The following is a 27,768-nucleotide window of genomic DNA, read 5'->3' on the forward strand; positions in this document are numbered from 1 at the left end:
ATTATAGATTGAATATCTTTGTTCATTTGGGGTGTTAATGGCACAGTCTACTTTAAAATAATCTAAATTTATGTAGCAATAGTCTTTTTGGGGGTTGTATCATATAACTACAGGCATTTATACAAGACGTCCTTCCCTAGAAAATACAGAAGGCTAATTTAGTTACTACTTAGCTCATCTTGTACTGTACTCCTATTTGTTTATTGTAATTATATCTGAAATTTTTTTTTCAAAATTCTTTTGTTTTCTTACTTTAATGTAATTGTAAGAGTCTTTAACTGCAGTAAATCTGGTAAAATACTGTACACTGTTTGAAATACATTTACCTTTATGACAGATGGGAAATGTCATCACTGTTTCCAAAAGTAGCAGCAGCACATCATCCCCAGCGACCAGTCCTCTGCCTGCTCCAACTGGAGGCCCACCCCCTCTGCAGGTGGACTCACTCGTCAACGCTGTCGACGGACCTAGGGTGAGCACGGCCCGCAGAACAGTCCAATATACTAACTCCTAAAAAGGACTAACACATGAATATTTCTACATAATATTAGACCTTGGATAGCTCTTACTTAAACTAAACTTATAACACTTTTACACAGTTTGCATAACATTCAAGTTGAGATAAAATTTTCCCGATATGAGAATTTCAGAATATGTTTGACCTTTCAATTTTTGCAAAAATATTAACATAGTTTACATTTTCAAACTGCATTTGCATTTTCACAAAGGTGGAATATTTTCCACACACTACCATTATTATTAGAAATAGAAATTTCTAATTATTTATCTTTTTTAAATTAAAGGTTGTTACAAAACAGGTAAGACTTTAGCTGAGTACTAGCTTTGATGAGCATTTGCTCTTTCTACCTCTGAGTAACTACTGTAATGATATTGTAATTTACTTGAAATAGAATTGCGTAGTATCTCAAACTATTTTGTTGGAGTTAGAATAAAAGATGTTCTTGGCCGATCTCACCCAGGGCCTGTGGAATTTTGATTGCATCTCACTTGGTTCACTTTGACTAGAAATAAAGAAAGTCCTCATGATACCCTTTCTTCAAGTGATGGACTTTCAGTATGTTTTTGCATCATTCAGTTCTTTCACTACTATTTCCTTCTGGCGCTAGGACTTGATGAATGTGGAATAAAAAATAATTTAGTGAGGTAGAAAAGCACAATTTCTTGTCATTGCAAGCAGCTTTGTTCTTCAGTTTTCTATAAAAAAGATAGACACATACACACATATTTGGTTACCTTGGCTTTTAAATAAGTCATTCTCACTCTCCCTCTTTGTTACATGTTGCATTGATTTTGACTTTTCCTTGCATGGGTTTGCTTGCATACATTAGAGCAAAGTTGTATATTTGTATATTTTATCACCTTTAGTTGGACATAACACTTTTAACTGGATTTATTTTAATTTCAGAGAATTATTGTCTGTGATGTATATATTTTTAAGTGGGGATGGTAATTTTGCACTGTAATATGATTTTCACTTTGCACTGTAAAATGGTTTAAACCTTTTTGCTGTACAGTATTGTATATTCTAAATTCAATTCTTGCTCAACATTTCTGCTACAATGAATTCTGATGTTTTTCCCATTCACTGTATTAGTATTTTAAACCAACCTGCAAATTGTGTTACATAAATTTATGTAACTTGTTGAGGTGAAACAACACTATTCTTGAAGATAGTTAAATGGCTCCTATACGAGGAAATATGATTCTTGGTGGTATATTATTAAGGCTATTATTCAGGGATTTTTTTCTTTACAGGCTTTGTTTATTTTATGCTCAAAATATTTACCAGGGCAATCTAATGTCTAGGACTTTAGGATTTCTCTCACACTGCATGATCTATAAGGGATCCCCAACCTATCACTAATGAGGATCAAGTTATTAAGAATTTCTATATGGAATGCTTAGATTGTGCTTGACCAGGTTCTTTATCTATCAGTCTAAGAATGAAAACTACATCTTTAAAGTCAGGCCTAGCATACGAATAAAGTTTTTTGGAAATTATAAATCCAAGAACTCTAATGAGTAAAGAAGCTTCTTTTGATTTGCATAAGGGAAATTGAAAATACTATTTTATGTTGACAGTTTTCATAATTGTGGTTGACTTTACATGTTAATTTTATAGAAATTTTGTATAAAAGAACTGACTTGTCTGTGGTACAGTATTCAGTGGCATTCTTTCATGAACTGGTTAACATCAGAATATGTTCATTGTACAAAATTCAGGTTAACAAATCAACAGTATGACAATTTCATACAGTACTTTAGAATTTGCTAGTGTTCACTTAAATAGGATTTAACCTGGAAAATTCTGAGGCGTTCACTCTTTTTACTACTATGGTTAAATACCTCATTATACAAGGTAGCAGTCAATGTCAGTCTTAGAGCGAATAATGAGTCACTTATACAACATAAAGTTATATGACAGACTAGACCATAATATTAATTTCTGTTGAGGTGAATTCCAAGAAGGCTTATACAACAATGCTTCAGGTACCAAATATGTGGATCTTCCGTTCACAGTAGAGGCATCATCAGACTGGTACCTTCCGGTCTCTTGATGTGTAACCAATCCAGTCATTCTCCTTGGGACTGGTCCGGATAATGTCTTTGTCTTTCCCGATTCCAAGCCCAGCACAATGAGCCTAATTCCCTTCCATCGGAATCTAACCTCAGACCTATTGCTAAAAATATTCTGAATCCTATTAAAGACAGTGATCAAGCTGTGGTGCAGCACAAATTGTTACATTTAAACCATTGTCAATGACCATATCCTGTGTAAAAGGATTGGCCAGTTTCTAACCCCGGTGGAAAGAGTGGCCTTGGAATCCTTGGATCATATGAAACAACCATGGCTGGTATGTGAAATGCAAGTTAAAATGTTTTAGTCTTTTCCATACTCCAAGTCAAATACCTATAATTAACTTGATGCTGAGGTGTCACTGCTAACCCTTTTATGCATGACACTTTTTAATTCCCACAAATGGACAGAAAATCCTCTCCGACCCGTTGGGAGTTCACTACTATAAATTATACACAAGAATCAGACACGTAACCTTACTTTTTATGAAAATTCCATATTTATGTATTCCCTGCAACCTAGCTAGGTTGAATTAATCTGTTTCAATAACCAACTTGGCATAATACTCAGTAGGCAACATCAAGTGGTTAAGTACACTGTTTAAAGGGATTTTTCTTGTAAGCATCCAAAATTCCCTCCGATTAAGGGAACTCTGATGAAGACCTCCCTCATCATAGCTGTTTGTAGCGCAGGAGTGTAGAATTTAATGTGACAGCAGATTCTTATGTCATTACATATTTAAGTGTGACTTAAAAAACCCTTGTTTGAGATAACAGTGGTATTCAACATTCCTCTTGAGGTAAGCATATTAAGTGTCATTTCCAGTCCCAAATTCAAGAATCCTAGATACCATCTTTTAACCACTAATTTCGTACTCCGGAGAGCTAGGTTGGTAGCGTCGTGGGCTTCTGTTTCAGAGGTCCCAAGTTTGCGTCCCCGCTAAGGCGCGAACAGTGTGAGACCTTCTACCGGGGGTACTCCTCAGGGTGGCGCCTGGGGGAGAGGTTAGAGGGGGCTAGTAATAGTCCCAGATGGCTCATGGTTGCCTGAGGAGATGATGAAGGTTGTCTCAGAGGAGATCTAAACCCCACAACTTTAACATTTTTTTAACTTTTTGACCCTTGAAGTTAACCTACAAACTGCCTCGAGTCCCATGAAACATAGCTAAAAGGGATTCGTTTAAATATTGGGATAAAATTGGAGTATGGAAAAGAATATAAAAAGTATACACAAAGCAAAAATAGATGAAAAATAAAATGAAAAATTACTAGTGGTACAGGGATACTTTAGTACAATAATACATGCATTGCACCACAGTGGGCACACACTTCATAATGCCATTACAAGGTTCACAATCAATAGGCTAAGGGGAAGAGATCTTTTGAATCATTGATGGCAAGCATAACGGTTTATTCCTAGAGAATCAAAATGTAACAAGTTCTGCATATTTAATTGAAATATCTTTACCTTGCACAAACAGCAGAGAGAATTTGCTACTATATGGTAGTCTTTTTGAAATGTGCAAACTTCATCCAGGAAGAAGTTAAAATCCTCATGGCATTTTATCATTCTCCATTTGAGCTTTATTATAAAATTAAGGTCTGACAAAATTATTCTTCAATAATTCTATATGTGCATATGCAACAAAATGAAGTTCTCAGTTAAACAAACAGACTCATTTGTTTTTATGGGTTAGCCACTGTTATATATCTGTCCTATCCTCAGTTCAAAGGTTTCAGCCCTATCAGACTTTGTGACTGTTCCAGCAATTTTGTTTGGCCTGGATCTACTACTGAATATCTTGCTAAGGAATGGTTTTATAGTCAATCTCTCTCAGGTGTTCTTGGAAAGAAAAACTCTTTTTTACCTTTCTAATAATATTAAGGTATAATAAGGAAAGCCCACAGTATCTAAAGGGAAGAAAGAATAGTAATTTTGTACTAACAAAAAATGTATAAGTATACTGGCCACTGACCCCTAGATTGGAACTAAAAGGGCAAGGGCCTTGATATTAATTCAGGACTTCTCCATAGCTCCATGTCCAGTCTTTTTTAAGAGAAAATATCACATGAAGAATTGTATTAATGTGATCTCATTCAAAACAGCCTATTGGAAAGATGTTTGTTCCTGTGTGTATAGAAACCTTTCATCCTTTAAAATAAGGAATGTCAAAAACCCAAGCTAGAAAGGCTGTTGCATTCATTTACAACACGTGGTGTGCGTGGGTGGGTATCCCTGTCCATACTCCTGCCAAAAACTCTTCACATTTGTTTTCACAGGCAATTGGTAGGGATGTACTATTGTTTAGACTTATATTGATTAAGGATGCTATTCAATTTCGTACTATAAATGCAGAGGAAAGGGTTTTTTGTAGGGAGCATGACTTCACAGTCTATCCTATGTGCCGAGTGCAGATTGTGGCCTCAATTCAGTGGCAGGCTTATGCTTTGAGGAAGAAGGCTACATTTTTTCTGATGTTATCATTGGTAATGCCCATGATAATGTTGAAGGTTTAAAGCTCCTTGGTCTCCTCATTGAGTACTGTACAACTGTTGCTGAGGATTCTACACTTATTCCCCTGGCTTGATCTCAGGGGAGTATGTGGCAAGATCAAGGAAAATTTGGATCTGCATCAGCAAGTTTACAGGCTTTGGTGGAGCTGAGTTTACCGGGTGATCGCCGTGTAACAGCAGTCACTGGAAGCTCTCCCGTTAATGTGCAGACCACCAACAAATAGTTTGACCCAAGAGAAACTTGCCTTCCTTAATCTTTCAGGTAGGCCTTCAATTTCTTTTTAATGAAGCTGGTACCTGAGGCTACTTTGCTCCTGGTGCCAGTAAATTCAGTTTTGATCCCAGTGATTGCAGGTGTAATTTAACCTTTTGTCGATGACCCAAGTAGTGTTGACTCCAGTGGTGGATGCTGCAGTGTGCCCATAAGCCCATGATGGCTGTAAAGAAGACTTGCACGACTGTGGTGGTAGATGTAGCCAAAGGCCATTAGAAGGAACCCAGACCCATGCACCACACCTGTGGTTGAAATACTACCTCAGTCGAAAAGGCATAAAAAAGGACTGGGGACAGTAAAACCTTTGTATGTCACCCCAGTATCTATCACAGTAACTCTGTGCCATTCACCCTTGTGCACATAAACCCGTGCCTGTTGCCCAAGACTTCCTCCCTTTCTGTGCCAGTAACTGTGTTACTAGTGAAAATGAGTGTGGCAAACACTTTCCCTGTGATAGTGTTTCCCAGTGTTGTGGTTCCAATTGGAGAATCCTGTGTAGTTTCTTCCCTTGTTGAAGCTTTTTTGCCAATGGTTGCTCAGACCTCTAATTTTCTGCTTGCAGAACCCAAGAGGAAAGTTGGTAAGAGGAAGAAGCAAGTTTGCTCCTCCTCCTCTTCATCCTCTTCCTCTGACAATTGTGACTGACACTTCTATCAATTAGTCGTCCAGGAAGGGTAGTCGTAGTCACAATAAGAGACAACACCCCCTCTTTATTGGGGGATGGAGAGATACATGGACCATCCTGGTAATCACCTGGGATAGAGATGCTTGGCCCTGTGCACTCCAGTCGACGATGTGTCGAAGAAGCTTGTACGATGGACTGCTGCTCCTTCTCTGACCAGATTACTACGGTATCAAATGTTGAAAAGATGGTCTCACAGGCGTAATCATTGCATCCTTACACGTAGCCAACGGTTGAAGGCAAAGACTCACTTTCCACCTCAATGAACAAAGGGAAGAGTACAAGGTATTTCTTCTGCCTTTGCTTTGATCGAGGCTAGAAATTTTCCTTTCCCTGATGACTGTCTTCCTGGGCCATCATCAGTCCTGATTATATTGTTCATTCTGTCCTTGGGTTGAAATACTTTTCTTTTTGTGGGAAATGAATAAATCTCTGGAGCAGCCTACCAACCCTGTATACCTGCAAGGTTGCAGGTACCGAACCTTGGTCCAGTACCAACATGATCAGAGAAATCCTAGTCAGTGTTCTTTTGTGGACATTATTACTCATTTGTGAGCGCAATGAACAAGGGGTGGTGACCATGACACCACCTTCAGGTAGTATCTCGGTCATTGATCAAGGGTTAAAGCCTTCTCTGGAGCTGCCATGGATGGGTCTTGCTAGCTTGGTCCTGGATTGAATTGATGATTAGATCTGTGGCTCTGAGAACTAGTTCACTTCCAGTCAATCAGACATGGTCCTAACCCCCTCACTCTTGAGGCAGCTAAGGTTCATGTGCCAAAGTCTGCTGCATTATTGCCTCTTCAGTTTAAACTGTCAAATTTTAAGTCCAAAGGCACACTTTTCTCATCTTCTTGAGTCAGCTTCCATGGAGGCTCTACTTTGGCCTTCTAAGCAGTCTTGAGGCTTGACCAGTGGTCAGGCACAATGATGTACTTCGAAAGGACAACGAGGTTATCAACCCAAGTGTTTGGTGATGTACGGGAGTCCTGTGCTGTCTCGTAGGAAGGCAGTGACCTTTTTGGCACACCAAGCAGTAAACCAGAGGGCTAACTGGGTTTCAAAAGGGAGGGACCTTTATTGTTTCTAGATTCTGAAAACAACTGGTCCAGAGGTGGCTCCTGACACACTGAAATATGGGTGTGGGCAGACACACTCCTCCTTCCGAGGAGTCTTATACAAGCTGCACAGGAAGAGTGGAGAACTGCTTCTCAGAACTTCTCAATCCATTGTGTAGTCTTTTTCAAGAGAGCTTTATTTTCAAGGGTATCTACTGCCAAACCATTTGCAGCCATATCCTAAGGATTAGTAGTAAAGAAGGCCACTGTGACCTTCTCTACACCCTGTTCAGGACCAACTGTGACCTCTTCCACTTGAAGACCTTTTGTGCATACATAGCCCTTTCGAGGCCCCAAATCTCACCAGTTCAGGAAGGGAGATAGAGAAGAATACTGATGTTTGCATTGACCACCTTCTCCTGCTGCATAAATTGGGGGATGCCATTAGGAAACCTGCCACATACATGAAGCAGAGTCTTTGGTAGCGAGTGTCCTTCAGGATGGATACTAGCAATCTTTTCTGGATCGCTGACCCTTTTATCTCACAGACCAGTAGTATTCCTGAACAATCCTCCACCATTACCAAAGCTATGGCCTTACTGGCAGAGATGAAAGAGGTGGAGGAAAATACACTTGAGGTTGTTCAACTTGATTCTCCTTGCTTCTACAATCAACTCTTCCTTGTGGAGATGTCAACTGGGGCCTGGAGACTGGTCATCTATCTCTTTTCAATGAACCAAACTAAATTCCGGATGGAAATAGTATGGTTTGTGTTGATTCCATCAGAGAAGGAGACTTCATGCTTTCAGCTAATCTGAAGGATGTGTAGTTCCCAGTATGCATTCATAAGTGCTCTGGGAAATACCTCATCTTATTACTTTTATTTCATATTCCCTCTTCCTGGGAGGTTGAAAAGCAAAGAAATACTAAACTATTTTGTACAACAAACTACTCTTTTTATGGTCTCATAGAAGACTTAGAAAAAAGTGTAGATGAGGCATCACATATTACCTTTAGTTTACTTTATATTCTGAAGATTACCACTGCTTGTCTCTTTTCATAGATTCATAGTAAATTCTAAAGATAACAGACCATTCCATATTTTGATAAAAATAGCAGATACAATATCCTCTATAGTTCAGTAGTATATCCTGCAATTAAATTCTGTTCACATCAGTCAAAATTTAAATACTGTATTGTGGCATCCTGATAAGCCATTATACTTTTGTTTCATAAAAAATGTCTAGTTATGAACTGAAGTAAATTGATTTTTAATATGTTGCCCTTATATATAGACTCATAAGATCATTGCAACTTAGCATACTTAAAAATTCTAGTCACTATATGCTATAAATGGTGTGTTCCCCTTTCTTAGGTAATATGAGCCAGTTATAGCCTAATGCTTACCACTGCCTATGCCTATTCCATTTCTTAGATAATGTTATATACCTAGGTACAGTAGTTAGACCCTATCCTTACAGTTCTAATCATTGTTCTTGAAAATAATATTTTGCCTAACACTTCAAATAATTTATTTCTTGACAATTATATTTTGTATTTTGCCTAACACTTCAGATTATGGTGTATAATACATGTATCAGACAAAATATGGCCAGCCCACCAATCACTTTGTACAGCCTTATCTATTGCCTTTATCATATGCTTCCATAATTTTCATGTCTAATGTTCTCTACAAAGGAAATGAGCTGGGAACCTTTGTATAGTTTACTTTACTATTATTAAGCTTCCCACCAATGTAGTGCCTTGAGCAACCACTTAATGCCAGAGGCAATCATTAACAAATAATGTGTTCATATTGTATATATTGTGCTTCCATTCGTTATTAACCTAATTTCCTTGCTTGCCTTCTCTATTTGACGTTATCTTGAAACAACCCTTACACCCACTTAGTATTTGTTGATAAAGCAGTCTCATATAGTGTGCTCATTGGGGGTATTCACTAGAGATTCAACCTGTTGTACACAAACCAAATAAAGTCTTGTAAGGTGTTCTCAGTGATTTCAGTTAACAATACCTTAAATATCATTTCAAACACTTTCATTCAAAAGTGAGTTTCTATCTATAGTTATGGCTAATTATGATAATATACTGCTCCATTCACAAAATACTGCACAGTAATACATTGCTTTACTGGATGCAAACGGAAATTGGAAGGCTCTTCCCATCAAAAGTCTGATAAAGTTTTTTCCAAGGTATGTTAACTGACTGGTTATGAAATGTTTGCAATAAAATTTAACACTACTGTATAACATATGTTACCACAATTTCACAATCAACTTAAACAGAATTAAAATAAAAATCAAATTATATTTAATTCTATTATTAATCATTCTAATACTGTAATACATATTGCATTTAGATGACTTATAGTAAGGGAAGGTTTGGCATGGTAGGCTATGGTAGTTTACTGGTTATTGACTATGTTACAGAACATAAATCTAACCGTATTCATAATGTCATAAATTGTGTTAATACTTATTTTCATAAGCAGCATATTTTTAAAAGAAATTGAAAAATTCTTTATATAGACGACTGGTAATTAAAATGTTTCTATGCATGTAATATTGTAGAATGTAACCATACAGAAATGTAACCTTATTCCTGTCATATTCTTAACACTGACATATATGTGAAAAGAACCGTAATTGAAGCATATACCATACCAGTATAAAAAAAGGAAAAACTTATGACAATGATTCTATATCCTGCAGACATAGGGTATGCCTTGTGGTTTACAGTAATGCTGTATCTTGCTGATGTAGGGCACGTTAAATTGTATATTAATGCATCATTAATGCAGGAATTCACTACTACTGTATATCATTCATGGTTTAATAAAAGGGGTTTTGACAAAGGAAAACCTATTTTTGGGGAGGTCCTGTGTGGTTTCCAAGAATTAAACTGTGAAAGGCTAGAACATGGAATCCAATACAAGAAAATGCCTAAGAAATATAGTCCTTCTTACTTCAAGCTCAGCACCGATTTAGCAAGTATAAGGAAGACCTACGGATTAAGGCTCTATTGAATCTGTTATAGCACCCCTTATGCTGAAATACATCTGGCACACGATGAATATCACCAAGAATCAATATTGGCGGTTTAGCTGAAGCAACCTGTTCGCTAGTATGCACACTACTACCATTTTTTATAATACAGAATGAGGCTCATATGCCTCCCTTCTTTACAAAAAAACTAGAGAGGAAGGGGTCTTGGAGACAACATAGCACCCCTTAAAAAAATAGGTTTTTCCTTTTGTGCTGTGTGATATCCAAGATCTAATACCAAAGAAATATTTGAGTAGAACATCCCTGGGGGAGGGGGGGAGCTAGATGGTTCTTATGATCTATCTGTTAAGGAGCCAGGATGATAAGTTAACTCTTCGGTCAGATTACCTCCTGTAGGTGCCACAGACAAGCGGAGCACCATGCACGCGTGTTGTACCATATGGATTTATTTCAGTTAGTGTCTTATAAATACTTTATATACAGATGTTCATAGAAGATGTGCTATAAAGGAGTGACGTCACTGGCGTGGGTTAGGTTAGTGGTAGTAGTGTTGATCGGCACCTCGCTGTGGCGGGGATTTTGAAGAGGAGATATCTAAATAGTGCAAGACCTTTGGTTGTGAATTATCACGCCCCAGTATTATATCGACACCTTATATAGGTGAGCGAGCTGGGTTCAACCTGGCATTCCTATCCAATTTTTTCTCTGGTAATATATAGCAGTTATATACCTTAGAAATGGTGCTAAAGGAGCATTTCACTGGGCGGCACAGCTCGAAGCCCAGAAATACTTTATATACAGACCACCCCATAAAGCTCTGTATATCCTGAAATTGCATATAAAAAAAAATAGTTGATGTGGAAACAACTTCTCTCACATTGTTGGGGTATAGGGATGGAAAGAAGGTCTGATTTATTTACATGAATGATGAGACTAGAATACAGATAACCCCTGAAGAAAGGGGTTTTGTTGGTTTGGGTCTTTTGAAACAGACTACCTTCTCCAGACGTATGCCTGCAGGGTATATACTGGACAGAAGTTGCCATCCCTTTACTGTAAAACAGTGCTATAAAAAGGATCCCGCCTCCATGGAAGCTTTTCAGTTTTGATTAAAAATAAGATCCTCAGAATCATGAGGTAGCCAGCAGTTACAGTGAAGAACTCCAGTTCTCTATGTACTGCAGCAAGTTCATTGACTCTTGCTCCATAAACTAAAGCTATTAAAAAATAGTCTTCTGCAGTAACTCTGAGGGAAACAATAGAATGATCTAATTTAGTAAAAATTTCAAGAATCCTATCAAAAGACCAAGATACCAAAAGAGTTGGCCAGGATAGTCGACATTGGGCAAAATCTTGTGGAACATGACCAAACCTACATCAAAGTTACAGGCCTGCTTGCGAGGTTCTATTTATGCACATATGTATGATAACATTGTTAATGGCTAAAGTTACCTTTCTTCAAAGAGGTGGACTAGAAAGGAAGCCCATGAAGTCCAGGATTATCTTGTGGGGGGCTTTATTCTCAAGGAATATCATCCATGTTCATCATACTGACTAGTATTGTTTAGTGGAGTTGAGGATTCTTAGATCTCATCAGATATGCCACATTGTATGCGGAAAATTCTTCTCATTTAATACGGGACAGAAAATCCAAGCGTGAAGGTTCTGGGTTAGAAAAGAGGAAGGAGAGATTTTGATTCTCTACTCTCTTATATAACCTTTCTTATCAAAGGGGGTATGACTTTGGTCATAGATGCTGAAGTACTGTACTGGAAACCACAGACTGTGGCACCACCATCATCGCTGTCTCCAAAAATTTTGGAAGGGACTTCATATTAATGCTCATTGGAGAGAACATGCCAGGAAAACTATTATTAGTTTCAACGGATTTATTTGAAATGCTTCAAAATGCAAGGACAATTTCCTGAACACACAGGTCTCTAAATGACCTCCCAACCTGACTTGGATGCATCTGCATGAAGGATCATGGATAGTGAGGGAGGGTCTAACAAGATCAACATCTTGGTGTGGTCCTAGGTCCAAGGATTCTTTTGCAGCAACTGGGCAAATGAAATCGCTTTTCTTGACATCCCGTCCAAGTCTCTCGGAGATCTTTCAAAAGGGTCTTCAGAACTGGGTTAACTATAGAGGAATACTGAAGATGGTACAAGATCTCCAGGTGCCATCTGAAAGAGATTGATTGATTGATTATGAGTTATCTGGCATCCTGACATCTAAGATCATCGACGCCGAACCTGGAGGAGAAACTACTCCAAAGATGACAATTGACCACCTAGCCAAGGAACCTGGAGGAGAAAAAACTCCACATTTGACAATTGACCACCTAGTATAGGATTCTTTTCTGAGATGTCTTTAGGAGGCTTAGTGTTCCATTATAAGCCTATTATTATTATTATTATTATTATTATTATTATTACTTGCTAAACTGCAACCCTAGTTGGAAAAGCAGGAAACTACAAGCACAAGGGTTCCAACAGGGAAAATAGCCTAGTGAAGTAAAGAAATAAGGAAACAGAATTGTGTGCCTGATTGTATCCTCATACAAGAGAACTCTCTCCCAAGAAAGTGGAAGACCATGGTACAGTGGGTATGCCACTACCAAACTCTAGAGAACAATGGTTTGATTTCGGAGTGTCCCTCTCCTTAAAAGAGCTGTTTGCCATAGCTGAAGAGTCTCTTCTACCCTTACCATGTTGAAAGTAGCCACTGAAAAATTACAGTGCAGTAGTTATCCAATTCGGTGAAGAATTTTTCAGTCGTCTTAGTGTTATCAGGTGTATGAGGAAAGAGATGTATAAAGAATGGGCCAGAATTTTCGGTGTACATGTAGCCAAAGGAATATCAGCCGTAACCAGAGGGATCCAATGTAGTAATACCTGGCCAGTCAAAGGACCCAATAACTCAATGGACAGCTGGTGCCTTGGCCAACCTACTACCTAGCCAATAGAATATTCTTTCTGGAACTAACATTGATGTTCTTAAATTGAACAAGAAGCCTAGGTCCTAAGCAACTTGCAGGACCCATTTGTAGAGTTTGTGAAGCATAATTCTCTTGTCTATGCCCAGACTAGCTAGTCATGTAGGGAATAATCTGAACTCCTTGTAAACGAAGAAGTTTAATCATTGCCTTTAACAGCTTCATAAACACCCTTGGAGCTCCGTAATGTATCACTTAAAATCTGTATAAAATCCTCCCAAGGTGCAGCTAGAAGCAAAGGGCTATAGGGACATGCCAACAAGAGTCTTTCAGATCTATATTACAGGTCTTAACCTCTAGTTGTAGTAATTGGCAGACATGTGTAACAGATGTAATCTTGAATGTGTCACATACAGTATGATATGCTTGTTGAGATGAGACAAGTTGAGGATCACTCTTCTCTCAGTAGTTTCAGAATTTGGTATTTCTCTATGGCTACTTTTCCCAGAATTATGCTGACAAAAGAGTAGAGTTCTAAGGTTTTAGCCTGAAAGATTTTGTGTCATGGTAGTGGTTTAGAGGTCCACAACCAACCCAGAACTTTTGAGACTTATGCTGTCCTAATTGAGAAAAGCTCCAATGCTGTTGGAAACAAAAAATAACCTCGGACCTGCAGATGCTCATTGGTGAGGTCCTTTTCCCTTCAATATGAACTAGCACCCCTCTTTCCTCTTTACTCTCTCTATGTACTCTCTTTTTTTTCCTCAGAAAAAATGCTGAAGTATTCACAGATTGGGGCTTTGTCTGAGAAGGTTGGGATTATGACCTTCTATCCTCCCAAGGAAACTTGCTTGTGAACTGAGGCAGTTTGGTTCAATGGTGTGATGATGGGTCTCTTGGTTGTCTTGTGAAATGCTGCTGGTCCTATTAAAGGTCAGAGCCTTATAATTGAAGATTCTCTTCTTTCTTCAAAGGGACTGAAAGCTTTATCTCCACCTCTGTGGAAGTAAGCCTCCCATATTTGGGGGGGAGAGAGACCTCACAGAACCCTTAAATTGTTTACGGTAGCCCCGTAAGAAAGGGATCCATTCTTAGGCTAAGGAGGATTCCCTTTAAGCAACATATCCCCCGTAAACCCTAGCCCATCTTTCCTAGTCCTGAACGCTCCGGAATTCTCTGGAGTATTGTTCCTAATATAGACAGGGGGAGGCAGAGAAGAATGAGACCTGACTGAACACTGCTCATGTTTGGAGATATTCTTCAACTACACCCTCTGTGATTCTGAAAGTTGGTGATTACAGTACATATAACGATAAAGTATTTTGAAGACGACAAAGATTGAAACAACATTCATCATCAGATAGAAGCCCTGATTCTTCATGTAAACATTTTATATCTGAAACTACTCGATACCATCTGTCCGTTGCTGTATAAAAGTTTGGAAAATCAACTCGACCTACTTTGTCAGAGTTATGTACAGTATATCATTTAGTTTTGGTGTGCCGTGAGTATTCGGTGGATTTTTGTGCAATGCTGTAAATATTTAAGTTAAATCTTAAATATAGTTTTACTTTCTGTTTGCTAGCTATTTTCATTATGCTGTTAATGTTTTGCTATTGTTTAGTAAACTTTATAAGTAAATTTTGCATAACCTACGTCATACCCAATAGTTGAACTTAACAGTATCTGCAACCTCATAATGCAACTAGCACCAGGGAGTGCCAGGCATTGGCTGCTGATGACTCAGCAGGTAGGCCTATAGGCTCCCCCAAACCCCTATCCCTAGCTCAAAAGCATGATGAAGTTGCAAATACTACTAAAAACTACGAAGCTTAAGTGGGTCTCGAACTCCTGTCCAAGAGATTCTCAGGCAGGGACGTTTCCAATAGGTTACCCTTTCATTAATAAGGTGTTCACAGGAGTGTCAACCAGAGTGTTAAGCTTAGGCTGCTTGGAATGACCTCTGGAATCTTTCCAGGACAGTTCAAGACTACTACTCACTCTTATTAAGATCTGAGGATTGCAATTGAGGAGAGTTTGATCTTCAGCTCAATCAAATGATGAATACAGTACATAGGAATGCTATTCAACTGGGAATTAATCCTTTTACTCATATCGGCAATCTCTGAGAGGTAGCACACACATTCTTGATTAGTAATAACTGCTGAACTGCTCAAGTTGGAAAGCAAGAACTGTTGGTAAGGAGAGAAGAGTGAGTTTGCTCTCTCTTCTTCTTCCTCTATCAACTACTTTACTTGCTCCTACTCTTTTCTTCAGACAGAAGAAGCAGTAGTAGTCATGCAGGTGGTCTCTCACAAAAATTCCTAAGGAATTATTAGCATACACCCTTCGCCTTCTGAACGAAGACCGACCTCACTCGACGGACATTACCCTTGTGTTCGGTCATATGAATCCATAAGCTAAGTAAGGTTGTATACATGTAGAAACAAAAAAATTTAAAAAGTAATATGTAATTTTCTTGATTATACAAACATGAGTCCTTTAAATTAAATTTCTTACCTAAACCAACCTTCTCAAATGCCATTCTGTTACAGATGACTGGATAGGGTTTCACACGCGTGTCCCATGTCATTAAACAACTATCTTCTTAACAATTTAATGGCCATTCTAGTGCCGCTAAGATATATCCCTATCTTTAAAAAGTCAGGTTTGTATAGACTGGAAAAATACAAATTAATTTTACATGAATCAAGTACAACAGTTTAGGGTCTGAATTGATCAGAGAAAGTTAGCTAAAAAGGTCCCATCACTGAAAGTCAAATTCAGGAAAAAATACTGAAGTGCAATAAGATTAAAGAGACCATTAGGTAAATTCTATAAATATCACATCCATGCTACATCAATTAAAAAATATACCTAATTAATTAAGTAATTGCAAGATGAGCTAAGCCCCCAACCGACTAGTGATTAATAATAGACTTTTTAAAATAAATTAAGTACTTACTATTGCACTGAGTAATAAAGAGGAAGCCTCATTCAACCATATGTGTAACCTTCAAGTCTGGGGGAAATCTGGAAGAAGGTTAAGGTGAAAATAACTAACAAGAAATGCAATTTTACTAAATCTTTGGTCTACTCTATTAAAAATTTATTAAAAGTACACAAAATTGAGAAAAAAATAAAATATCAAAAGTACACTACATGTACATTTTTTTTATATCTTAACTGGATTAGGCTAACCCTTTCTGACCTTGAAAATTAAAGATTTTACTCCAGGAAGTCTATAAAAGCATTGTAATGGTACATCAAATCTGCAAATGAACACATTAACATGAATGATTAAGACACTGAAAAGTTGTGTAAATTCCTATTCTAGGTTATATCACCACCAACAAAAAAATGATGTATGCACAAAGTAAAAGGCCATATAAATCCGTATTACTGGTGTACAGACTTAAAAATTATCTAGGTGGAAGGAAAACTCCTGTATACAGTACAATATATCGAGTATTGTAGTTCCATTCCACCCATATTGATATGGGAAGTAACTAAAGCATCTACTTTCATGCCAGTAACATGCGCCACCCGCATAAAATCGTGACTATTATTTTCAGGCTTCAAATACTTAAACCACTTATTTTCCTTGAGTCTTTGTATTCCTTTACAACTATTCCTCCCCCTCTGGAGTATTACTTTAACAGACTCATTTTTTGTTACCTTTAAATTCATCTCTCACCTTTCTTTCCTCACATTCATCACTAAGTAGGATGTACTTATTTAATTTGTCAGATACTTGTTAATATATGCAAAACTATATCAATAAAAAAAATATTAGAAATAAAATATCTCATCTAATAGCAATATAGGAAGGCTTAGTTCTCAGTGGATTGGTAAATTAATCTTATTAATAAAATATTGTTTAGCAAGGCCATCTTATGTCAAGTATTAGTGGTGACCTTAGTTGAAAGCAAAGTATTTTGTTAAAAATGTATAGATTTTCTTTAGTCAAAAGTAGAAGTGATAATATTTATTCTTTTCAGTACTGGATTTGATTGCAGTCTTTTTATCTTAAATATTCTGACATATAGTATTTTCTTTTATTTCAGCAGATTGAATTTTGTTTTGATAAACTTTTATAAAAAATGTTTACCTAGTTGTTTTTTCTATAAATGTCAATCAGGATTTATCCATTATTGCTTGTCTGGAGAAATTAATAACTACAAAACAAAACCATAAATTGAAAACCCTAAAAGTAAAATTTTTCATAGCCTTGTTCATTGATGTTGGGTTCATGAACATTGAACCATGTCATTCCCCCATTAAAACATCTTAAACTGACTATCATATGAAGCTTCAAACATTTAAAAAAAAAAATACCAGAGGATATTTTCTATATAGGTGGAACTTATTGAATGATTTACATAAACCAGATTAAAAAAGAGCAACTTATTATATGATTGGCATATCCCAGATAAAAAAATGCAAATGATGACTTTAGTTGGGATGTTTTTTATGGCAATGTTTTAAGGAGAATGGGTCACATTACTATATTTAAAATAACCTTAATATCAGATTTCAAAGCTGAAAATACATTGTAAAAGGTATCCGCCACTGACCAGACAATGCAATTAAATTACTGTATATTTAATACAGAAAACTTCATAAAGAAACACAGAGACTATTCTCAACAATTTGTGAAGTGACAAGATAATTGTATTATAGAAATGTATTAAAATTAATGGGATAAAACTGACAATGAGAAAAGAATGTGATTAGCTCTTATCTTAAACTAACTTTAGGGAAAGTTGAACAATACATTTTCCGTTACAATTTGGGTCAAAATGTTGGCTAGATCATAAAGGCTCAGAAAATAAATAAAGGAGTACATACCATAATCAGTACAGTACAAACTAACCAACACAGTTAACTTTTTGGGTGCCATTGGACATATGCAACATATGGATAACTGAACTACCTTTGGTGCCATTGGCTGTATTTTACGTCTTGTCATTAGTTTTCCTTCGATAATTTACTATTTAGGCATACAGATTTTAAAAAATAAGTGTCATTATATATCAATAAAAAAGAAATTTATTCAATTGTAAAATTCCATCTCTAATAGTTTTGGTAAAGAGGAGTTACGTAAAATGTCCAAAAAAAGACCCAGGATCTTGAGTGCCAAATATTTTGATAAGAGATTGGAGCTTAGAGCATTAAGAACACAAAATCAATGGCCTTCACTCAATTTTTGGGGAGGAGTCCGAGAATTTAAGCTGTAACAAGTGTATTAACTTGCAGTGTAATTTTCAAAATTATTATAAAATACTGTCTTCGATAACACATGCAGTTTTCAACTGAATTACATATTTTTCATCACAAATGAAATGACTTCTACTAAAATATTTTCATTACATATTAAGATATACAATTGCAAAATATTTTTATTTGCTTTAAAACAATGTGCAATGTATTCAACATAAAAGTTTGTCAAATTTTAAGAATGGTTACTTTATCTATTTCATGCACCACAGCCTGGTGGAAAACTGAATAAGGTAAGATGACTAAATATACATATTTATATTTCAATATGCCTCTCTGGGATCCCAAGTGGAAAATTTAGATGTTCATAATAGCTTATAAAGCAAACAAACCTATATTTTTTTTCACAAATATTAATCTTCAGATTTAGCTTACAACTTCTTGCATTACAATCTAAAACTAGCATTTCTTATATAACTGGAATACAAACCAACGCTATTTATAGGGGTATTACTTTTGGCGAAGCTGAAAGGACAAGCCATTAGAATTTGGTTAGGGTTTACCTCCCATACTGCTAGTTAGCAGGGGGTGGAGGGTAGTAGCTACCCTTCTTAGTTACACACCTGTGACTGTACTTCACTTTGCTTTTGGCTCAGATGGAAAACGGTTGTTACCGCTCTTCCTCCTTATCTTTATGGACTGCCATTATTAATCTTTTGCTTGTTCTTTTCAGTGTATGTGTGTGCCCTTCTTGCAGGCCATGCATACCTGCCCTGGACCCGAAGGCGCTCCTGCAAAACATTCACGTCCGCTGAGAATACCGATCCCCACTGTTCGTGTCCGGCTTGTAAGGGGCAACGGTGTGATATGGATAATAAATGTAATGAATGTTGGGAGTGGTCTGCCTCCCAGTGGGAAAGGTTTGGGCGACCGCGAAAGAAGCGTAAAAAGGATTCTTCGCCTTCAAAGGTCACTTCGAAGAAGAAACCCAAAGCTGCTGCTTCTGCCCCTGACCTTCCTCTGAAGTTTCCTCTCTAGCGGTTTCCTCCGTTAAACTGTCGAGTAGTAGCGCAAGCCCTTTAACTCCTAGACAACCTCTGTCCGTGATAAATAGCGTTACTTCCCCAAGCGAGGGACTCCCTTGTCTCTTTCTCCCTTTTTACAGGTGTGTCCATCTCTGGGTTTACCCGGTCCGCCTTCCAAGAAGGTGATGCTGCGTTTCATTCACTGAGGTGCGGAGTTGCTGCGCTCATATGCCTCTGAAGTTGATCCTTTGGCCCTTGTGGACATCAAGGTGTCCGAGGATTTGTCTAGTGCCCCTACACCGCTGCCGCTGAAGACTGTACTCTTCCCCTTCACCGACCATCCTTCGGGGGCAGAGCAACGTCCTAAACATGTCTCTCCTGCGAGAGACCACTCATAGAGATTCCTCTTCGGAGGCCTACTGATGGTCAGCTTGCTAAGCAACCTGACCCTGCAGAGGCTCATCATCGTGGTCATCGGCCTCGCCGAGCTCACCCTCCTCTTCGCCTCCGAGGTGCTCCTTCGCCTTCAGTGAAGTGACGCCTCTTTGATGCTTCGGCGTCCTCTTCACGCGTTTATTTTTGGAGGATCCTCGCCTTCTGGTTCTCCTGGGTACTGACATTCGCCCGTCTTGGACTCGCCCCGGTTTTGTTGTTCACCAACTTTGAGGCATTCAACAGACCACCTCGCCTCATCTACTCTTCAGCAAACTTCGGTTTGTGACTCTCCTGTTTTGGCAGCTGCCTATCGTTCATCGTCAAGGATTTGTTCGTGATCCTCTCCTGCAGATATTCGTCCTTCCAAGGACCACATCCCTTCTCCAGGTCTTCAATCGGCAACTCGCCGATCTCCAACTCGCCAACCTCCAGTTCGCCGATCTCCTGCTCACCAATCTCCAGTTCGCCGATCGCCGACACCCCAATCACCAGCTTGCCGATCGCCAATCACTAGCTCGCTGATCTCTGACACGTCAATCTCCAACGTGCCATTCTCCAGCTTGCCAATCTCTGACGTGCCGTTCTCCAGCTCGCCGATCAACGACTCATCAATCACCAACTCGCTGAGCGCCAGTAGCTAGTTCTTTCCCGACTCGTCAGGCCTTTCCAGCTCGTCGGGAACCTTTAGTTGCAAACCAACCTTCCCGTCGGTCGCCAACAACTCTTTGCTCTCCCTTAGAAGAAATCAAATGTTGCCAACCACACTCTTCTCACCGTTCGCCAGATAATCTTTCTCCTGTGCGATCATCAGATAAATGTAAATTACCCTCTCTTCGTTACACAGGTGCGAGTGCCTTTGCTACCATAGCGCAACAGCCTCAATAATTGGCCCCTGTTCAGCACCATCGTTTGTCGGATCCCCACCGCTCTTCTGTACAAGATGGGTCACGAAATAAGAAACCTTCCAGATCATCTCCTACTCGAGCTTTGGCTCTCTTTCCGGAGAAAGGCAAGTCTTCTCATCATTCGCCGTCACCTCACTCCCCTATCCACAAACGCAAAACATCGCGTTTGGCAGGGAAGGTGGAGAAAGGCAAGCTTCAGGAATTTAAGATTCCTAAGGTTCATGTTCCTCAGAAGGAGATCACAGCACCACCACCTTGTCAGCAGTTGAGACGCCCTTGTGGGCTCACTCTTCATCGTTCCCTTCAGGGGAATTATCCGACACTGCTTCCATTGGTCAGCAGCCGTGGTTCGCAGCCTTGGTCAGGACGGTTACTCAAGCCGTTATGGGTATATCATCTGTACGTCCTGCAGAAACTCCCAGGATCCCGCTGGAGGAGTCTTCCTCCTTGTCTGATCCAAGCCAAAGATTCACAGTCTCTTTCCATCTTGAGACCTCTGTTTCTTCGTCTCCCCTTAAGCGGAAGAGAGGAATCCCCAACGATTCTAGGGTAGAGTTGACCCCCGTCAGATTGTCTAAGGGGAGGTCAAGTGTAACAGAGTCCACTTCTCCTCCCACTTCTGCTCCGCACTCGTCACCTCAGTCGGCTTTTTCTCGTAGGGAAGAGTCTTTACCCAACTCTTTCTGGCCATCCGCCCATCAAGGAGGACCTGCGAGTTGGCAGTGTGGCTTCGAAACCCGTGGAGGTTTCCATCCTTCCCCCCATGGGTGGCCAGCAGAAGGTTGTTCCATCGAAACCTTCCGCAATAAAGACCTTCTTCCCTCCAAAGAGGGAGTCTAAGGACTCAAAAACCCTGCCAAAATCCTCTTTGAGGATTTCAAGATCCAGAAAGGGGGTCAAACCATCTTCATCTAGCCACTTTAAAATCAACCACAACCCACCCTGAGATGTCTCGTGGGTGGAAGATAATGAACAAGCTGCCAGTTCTTCATCAGAAATCGAACAGAGGGAGTCAGAACATGCCTTTTGATAAGTTCTGGCCAGCATGAGGTCCTTCAATGGGTTAGCTGACCCAGCAATGACTCCTCTGGAGGGCAAGGATATGGTCCTGGACTGTGTCCATGGTATTCAGAAGCGCCCAAAGACCAGCGCAGCTTTCCTCTGGTCTCAAGGTCTGAAGAGTGCCTTTCAGAAGGTGACTGCCCAGCTCTCACACGCCTCTGGTTCACTTTGTTCAGGATCGTCCTTGAAACTCCTCCCAGTATCCAGGAGAGGAGATATCACAAGGTCCTTGGCTCTCCCTCTTCACCATTCCATAGAGGAACTCAAAAAGGGAACCTCCCTGGAAAGACTTTCCGGTTTTCAAGTCTACTTCTCGGCTGCGGAGATCCTTAACCACGAGAAAGTTGCGAAGTATGCCATACAGACTACTTTGTGGCTTGATCTTTGGTTAAGATCATTGGAGAACCTGGTGCGGACCAAGGATTTTTCCAAGGAAGGCGATGGAAACGTTCCTTCTGTCCGGCACTCGGACTATTAAGTTCCTCACCCACCAAGTAGTGAACTTGTGGACCAACACCATCTTGAGGCGCAGACTCGGTAGTCGAGAAGTTCCATCGCCAGGTCCCACAATGTAAGATTGCAAGACTCTGGAACTCCTCTCTGGAAAGCTCCTCTTTGTTCGAGCCGGGGGATGTCGAGCAAGCTGCAGCAAGATGGAGGAAGTCCCACTAAGACTCTCTCTTCCATAAGGCTTTGACATCTACAGACCACCAGCTCTCCCGCAGACCAAACAACCGAAACCATCATTGTACAATACTGCAGTTAAAGACAACAATGTCTAAAAAGCCCTTTCCTGCCAAGGACTAAAAAGGCTCCAAGTCCTCCCGTAGAGAGAAACATACCTGAGGCGGCCGCCAGAGCCGCAAATGCTAGGATAGGCGATCTCTCCGCTTGTCCACCAGTGGAGGGATTCTTGCATCGCTGCTGGAAAAGGCAGATGCAGCTTGGGGCCGAACACTGGATAATCTCTGTGATTCATTCAGGGTATCATGTTCCATTCATTTAATCTCTCCCCAACTAATCAACACTCATGTTGATGAGCTCCTATGCGAAGGGATCCGCAAAGGGGCTGGCCCTTTGGGCCTAAGTCCAAACCATGTTGGAGAAGGCCACACTCCAAGAGGTCCTCAATGACTCCCCAGGCTTCTTCAGTCGAGTCTTTCTTGTGAAAAAAAAGGAGTCTGGAGGCTGGAGACCAGTAATCAACCTCTCAGCTCTGAACAAGTTTTCCAAGCAAACTCTGTTCAGCATGAGACAGCAGACATGGTCAGACAAGCAGTAAGACAGGACTTCATGTGCACACTGGATCTGAGATTCAGTCTGGACAACAAGAAATACCAGTTCAAGGTGCTGTGGTTTGGTCTTTCCACAGCACCCCAGGTCTTCACGAGTGTTCATCCTTGTGTCATCTTGGGCTCACAGAATCAGTATCCGTGTCCTACGTTATCTGGACGACTGACCAATTCTAGCAGACATGGTGGCAACCCTTCTTCAGCACAGAGACAAACATCTGGGGTTTTGCCAAGATCTGGGGATCATGGTAAACCTCAAGAAGTCATCCCTGCTCTCCACTCAACAACTGGTATATCTAGGAATGAGTATAGACACCAACCTGCAACAAAGCCTTCCCATCAGACGACAGGGAAGTGTGGCTGAGGAAGGTCACGAGCCTATTTCTCAGACGAGAAGAGCTCCCAGCTTAGAGGTGGCTTTGTCTTCTCAGGCACCTATCATCTCCGGTCCATCTAGTCCCAAACAGCTGCCTCAGGATAAGATCCCTCCAATGGCAGCAAAAGTCCACCTAGAATCAGACCTTCGATTTTCTGGGCAATCTGATCCCCATAAAACCAGAGGAACGGACGAACCTCGAATGGTGGGTGGCAGACGAGAATCTACTAAAGGGCTTCAACCTTCTCATCCCTTCCCTGGACTTGATGCTCTTCACAGACGGCCACATGATGAACCACACGACCTCTTGCCTTTGGTCAGAGCTCAAAAAGTACCAGGACATAAATCTCTTAAGAGATGAAGGCTGCCTTCCTGGCCCTTCAACAGTTCCATTAGTTCCTGGCGGGCCACTCTGTGGTGTTGATGAGCAACAACAGCACAGTAGTGGCTTACATTAACAGCAAGGCAGTACCTTATTGCAGCCCCTATCCCATCTGGCAGTAGTAATATTGAGATGCGCAGAAGTCCACTTGGTGACCCTATCAGCTCGCTTCATTCCCAGCAAAGGGAATGTGCTCGCGGACAATTTGAGCAGAGCATCTCAGATAGTGGGCTCCAAATACTCTTTGGATCATCTAACAGCCAACAAAGTCCTGACTTTGTGGGGTTCCCAAAGGTGGCACTGTTTGCAACGTCCCTGAACTTCAGGCTCCCTTTGTACTCCTCCACAGTCCTGGACCCCAAGGCTCTCTGGCAAGATGCATTCCAACAATGGTGGGACAACATTGACATTTATGCCTTTCCCCTGTTCTGTCTAATGAGAAGAGTACTCAACAAGGCCAGAACATCAGTCAATCTCTCAATGACCCTCTTAGATCCGCTATGGCATCACACAGAATGGTTTCTCAGACCTTCTGCAACTCTACCGGAGCTTCCAACATAGTCTACTCAGACAATCTCACATCGACATCTACCACAAAGCCATAGCTTCGCTACGACTTCATGCCTGGAGACTATCCAGCATCTCCTCATTCAAAGATGCTTTTTGCAACAAGATGCGAAAAGGATGTCTGGACATATGCAAAAAATCGTCAGCTTTAGTCTACCAGGCGAAGTGGAACGTCTTCTGTGGTTGGTGTCGTGGAAGGGGTATCTCTCCACTTGATGCCACTATTTCAGCAATCGCAGAGTTCTTGCATCTACAGGAGGAAATGCTCTTCTCAGTTTTGGTGGTAAAAGGCTATCACTCAGCCTTGAGTCTCGCCTTTTAACTGAAAGGGGTAGACATTTCCTCTTCGCTGAAACTTTCCCTCCTCATACGAAGTTATGAACTATCCTCAGTCAGAATTGAGACCTCCCCTCCTTGGAACGAGGTTCGAATTCTTCGGTCCCTGAAGGGTCCATTACGCCTGGCAACAGACTGCAACCTCACACTGAATACGGTGTTCCTACTCGCTTTGGCTTCAGCCAAAAGAGTCTGCAAACTTCACGGTCTCTCGTATGACATCGCTCATTCAAGGGATGGGGATAAGTAAACTTCAGCTTCAATCCATAGTTTGTAGCTAAGACTGTAAATCCGGGGGTAGCGGATCCTAGATTTGATTCTTTCTGGGTAACAAGTCTCCATTCTGAAACCGACGACCCAGATCATTTTTACTATATTCAGTAAGGACTTTGTGGCACTACCTCAAAAGAACCACAACAGCTCACCCCCATTACTTTTCATAAGCACAAGGAGGAACAAGAGGAGGATCACAAAGAACACCATTTCTACTTGGATTCGTAAGGTCAATGACCTTGCACTAAATCCAGATTCGCCTCCAACATGTCGACCTAGAGCACATGACATCGGGCATTGCTATATCCCTAGCCTTCAAACATAACTACTCTGTGGTGCAGGTTCTACAAGCGGGCGTATGAAAGAGTCAAACAATTTTCACCGCAAACTACCTGCAAGACATAACCCACAGGAGACTCGATACATTCTCTATTGGTCTTGTGGTGGCTGCACAACAACTGGTTTAATACCTCAAGCTCCTTAAGGGGCAAGTAGAAGGAGGTTGAGGGCATTGGTTCCTGGTTTTAGTCTGAGTGAATAAGGAATGACTGGCTCTTTTCTTTTCTTCATCCTCCCCTCTCTTGGGAAAATCAGCATCCGTCCTCTGCATAGCTAACCTCAACTACTGCAGGTAAACTATTGTTCCCTAGTGTAACATTGTACTGTATTGTTAATACTGTTGTGTCCCCATACCCTAGCGAGGTAGTACAGTATTAGGTATGTCTTGGTGACCTCGGACAATTCCTATGACTCAGAAGAACAATTACCTTGATGGTCACATTACTAGTATCTCGACACAGTTTGTGTAAGCCGCAGACCATGCATAGCAAGGTTTAGCAAGGTATTAGGGTTTCCAATTTTATGTGCTAACACACAAAGGCAAATCCCTGGGTAATGCCAAAAAGCCAGATTAGCACACCCTCCTAAGAGGCAAATCATCCCCTATAAATAGCATTGATTTGTATTCCAGTTACAGAACAAATGACAAATTTGGAAGTAATTTGTATTTTTTCCAAACATACAAACCTGTAGCTATTTATACAGATTTGCTCACCAACCAAGTCTCCCTTTAAGTCCTACCTACAAGCAAACTGAAGTACAATTACAGGTGTGTGAGTGAGAGGGGTAGCTACTACCCCACTCTACCCCACCCCCTACCTCACTAACTAGCAGTATGGGCGGTTAACCCTCGCTAAATTCTAACGGCTCGTCTTTTCAGTTTTGTCAAAAGTAATACCCCTATAAATAGTTAGGAAAAATACAAATTACTTCCAAATGTGTCATGTCTTTCCATCATTTTCCTGGTAATTGTTTGTTCCACATCCTCAAACAAAAATTGAATGACAAAATTTGCCTTTCCAAAAATCTGAACTGAATCAGCAAAAGCTATTTATTATGTAATTAACAAAACAAGACACAAATGTTTGTCTTGATATGACAGCAAATGGCTGACTGGAGGGATCAGTTATCCAACAACCCATGGTGTCTCTGATGTAATTCTTCAAAAACTATAAAAATTCTAAAATCAAGTACTGTACGTGAATAATGTTTGGATCAAATCCATGAGGCTCCACTCGCTTCACTATCTTCCAATTATATTTGCAATACCAGTTATCGATATCGTATTTATTCATTACTTGAGCTAGCCTACTGATTGGTATTTTATTAAGTTTAATGCTTTGTATGACCTTGACAAAGCAATACTTTAAGTAATAAAGAGAGAGAATGGGAAGTGCAAGGAATACCCATAAAATGTTTTGTTCAATGTTCACAGGGTAATAGCAGTTCTTTCCAGATTTTAATACACAATATAATTCTTATCCCCTGCAATTTCCTTTACAGACTTTCAATTCTTACCCAAAGTATTATACCAAGAGATTGTATATTTTATCTGAACCATGCGGGGCTTATTTTCAGTCCCATATTACTTTACACTTAAGCAAAACTTTTTAATGTGTTTAATTTTATGCCTTTCCCCATACAATAACTTCTGCAACATAATTTTATGCCATTCTATATTGAATAGATTTCATAAAATAAAAAATATCATTATTTACTGCAAGTGTGATACATACATATTGTAATATTTTGCTGATTACCTTTATGTACTGTAATCACTGTGATATGGTGGTGTACTATATGATGATTGACTGTGCATGTAATATTGTATTTTAATTTTTGAAAATATCCCCTTATTAACAATAACAAAACATTTCTTCTAGTTGCGGATAGCAGCACTGAATAAACCAACAACTGGCGACATGAGGGGAATTAGAGGTGCAGACCTGAACTGTTACAGACAAGCTCGTTCATCGGGATTAGGAGGAACATTCAGAGCATTCCTCACATCTAGGGTTCAGAACCTAGACTCTATTGTAAAACAAGCTGATAGCCACCTTCCAGTTGTTAACATTCATGTAAGTAACTGTGGTATGAAATACCCACCAAACAAGAGCTTTTTTAAATTTAGTATGTCCTTTTTTATGCAATCCTTCAAACAAAGTTTTGCTTATTAATACAGAATGTATATACAGCATTTAAAAACGGCTATTAAGGATGTGGACTGTACCTCAGTCACCGGGCACAAGACTCCATATGTTTTCTTCATGTAAAGTCCCGTATATGCGATATCAATTAATTATATGAACATTACTTTCTTATGAAAAATTTAACAAGGCAACGATTCATAGTTTAAACTCATACAGCTTACTCAAAGGATTTGCTCTACTTTAGGCTATATTGATCAGTAATAATTTGAAAAAAAAATTCTATATCTATACTTGCCTTCTGTTCATATTGCTTTGT

General features: G+C 39.8%; 1 protein-coding gene and 1 long non-coding RNA gene across 3 annotated transcripts in view; one reads left to right on the forward strand and one right to left on the reverse strand.

The window, feature by feature from the left end:
• LOC137620578 (collagen alpha-1(XVIII) chain-like) overlaps positions 1 to 27,768 on the forward strand; it is a 467,446-nt gene that overhangs the window by 414,415 nt on the left and 25,263 nt on the right. Inside the window, exons 26-28 of the mRNA XM_068350835.1 lie at positions 338 to 472; positions 18,583 to 18,603; positions 27,186 to 27,380. Of these exons, the coding sequence (XP_068206936.1) occupies positions 338 to 472; positions 18,583 to 18,603; positions 27,186 to 27,380 (351 nt within the window). The remainder of the gene's footprint in view (positions 1 to 337; positions 473 to 18,582; positions 18,604 to 27,185; positions 27,381 to 27,768) is intronic.
• Positions 1 to 27,768, reverse strand: part of LOC137620581 (uncharacterized) — a 252,514-nt gene that overhangs the window by 31,391 nt on the left and 193,355 nt on the right. For both annotated transcript variants that reach the window (XR_011040078.1, XR_011040077.1), the window contains exons 4-5: positions 16,056 to 16,123; positions 327 to 510 (exon numbers count right to left, since the gene is read on the reverse strand). This is a non-coding gene — a long non-coding RNA (uncharacterized lncRNA). The remainder of the gene's footprint in view (positions 1 to 326; positions 511 to 16,055; positions 16,124 to 27,768) is intronic.

This window comes from Palaemon carinicauda, chromosome 27 (genome assembly GCF_036898095.1).
Source record: "Palaemon carinicauda isolate YSFRI2023 chromosome 27, ASM3689809v2, whole genome shotgun sequence".
Taxonomy (NCBI): Eukaryota; Metazoa; Arthropoda; class Malacostraca; order Decapoda; family Palaemonidae; genus Palaemon; species Palaemon carinicauda.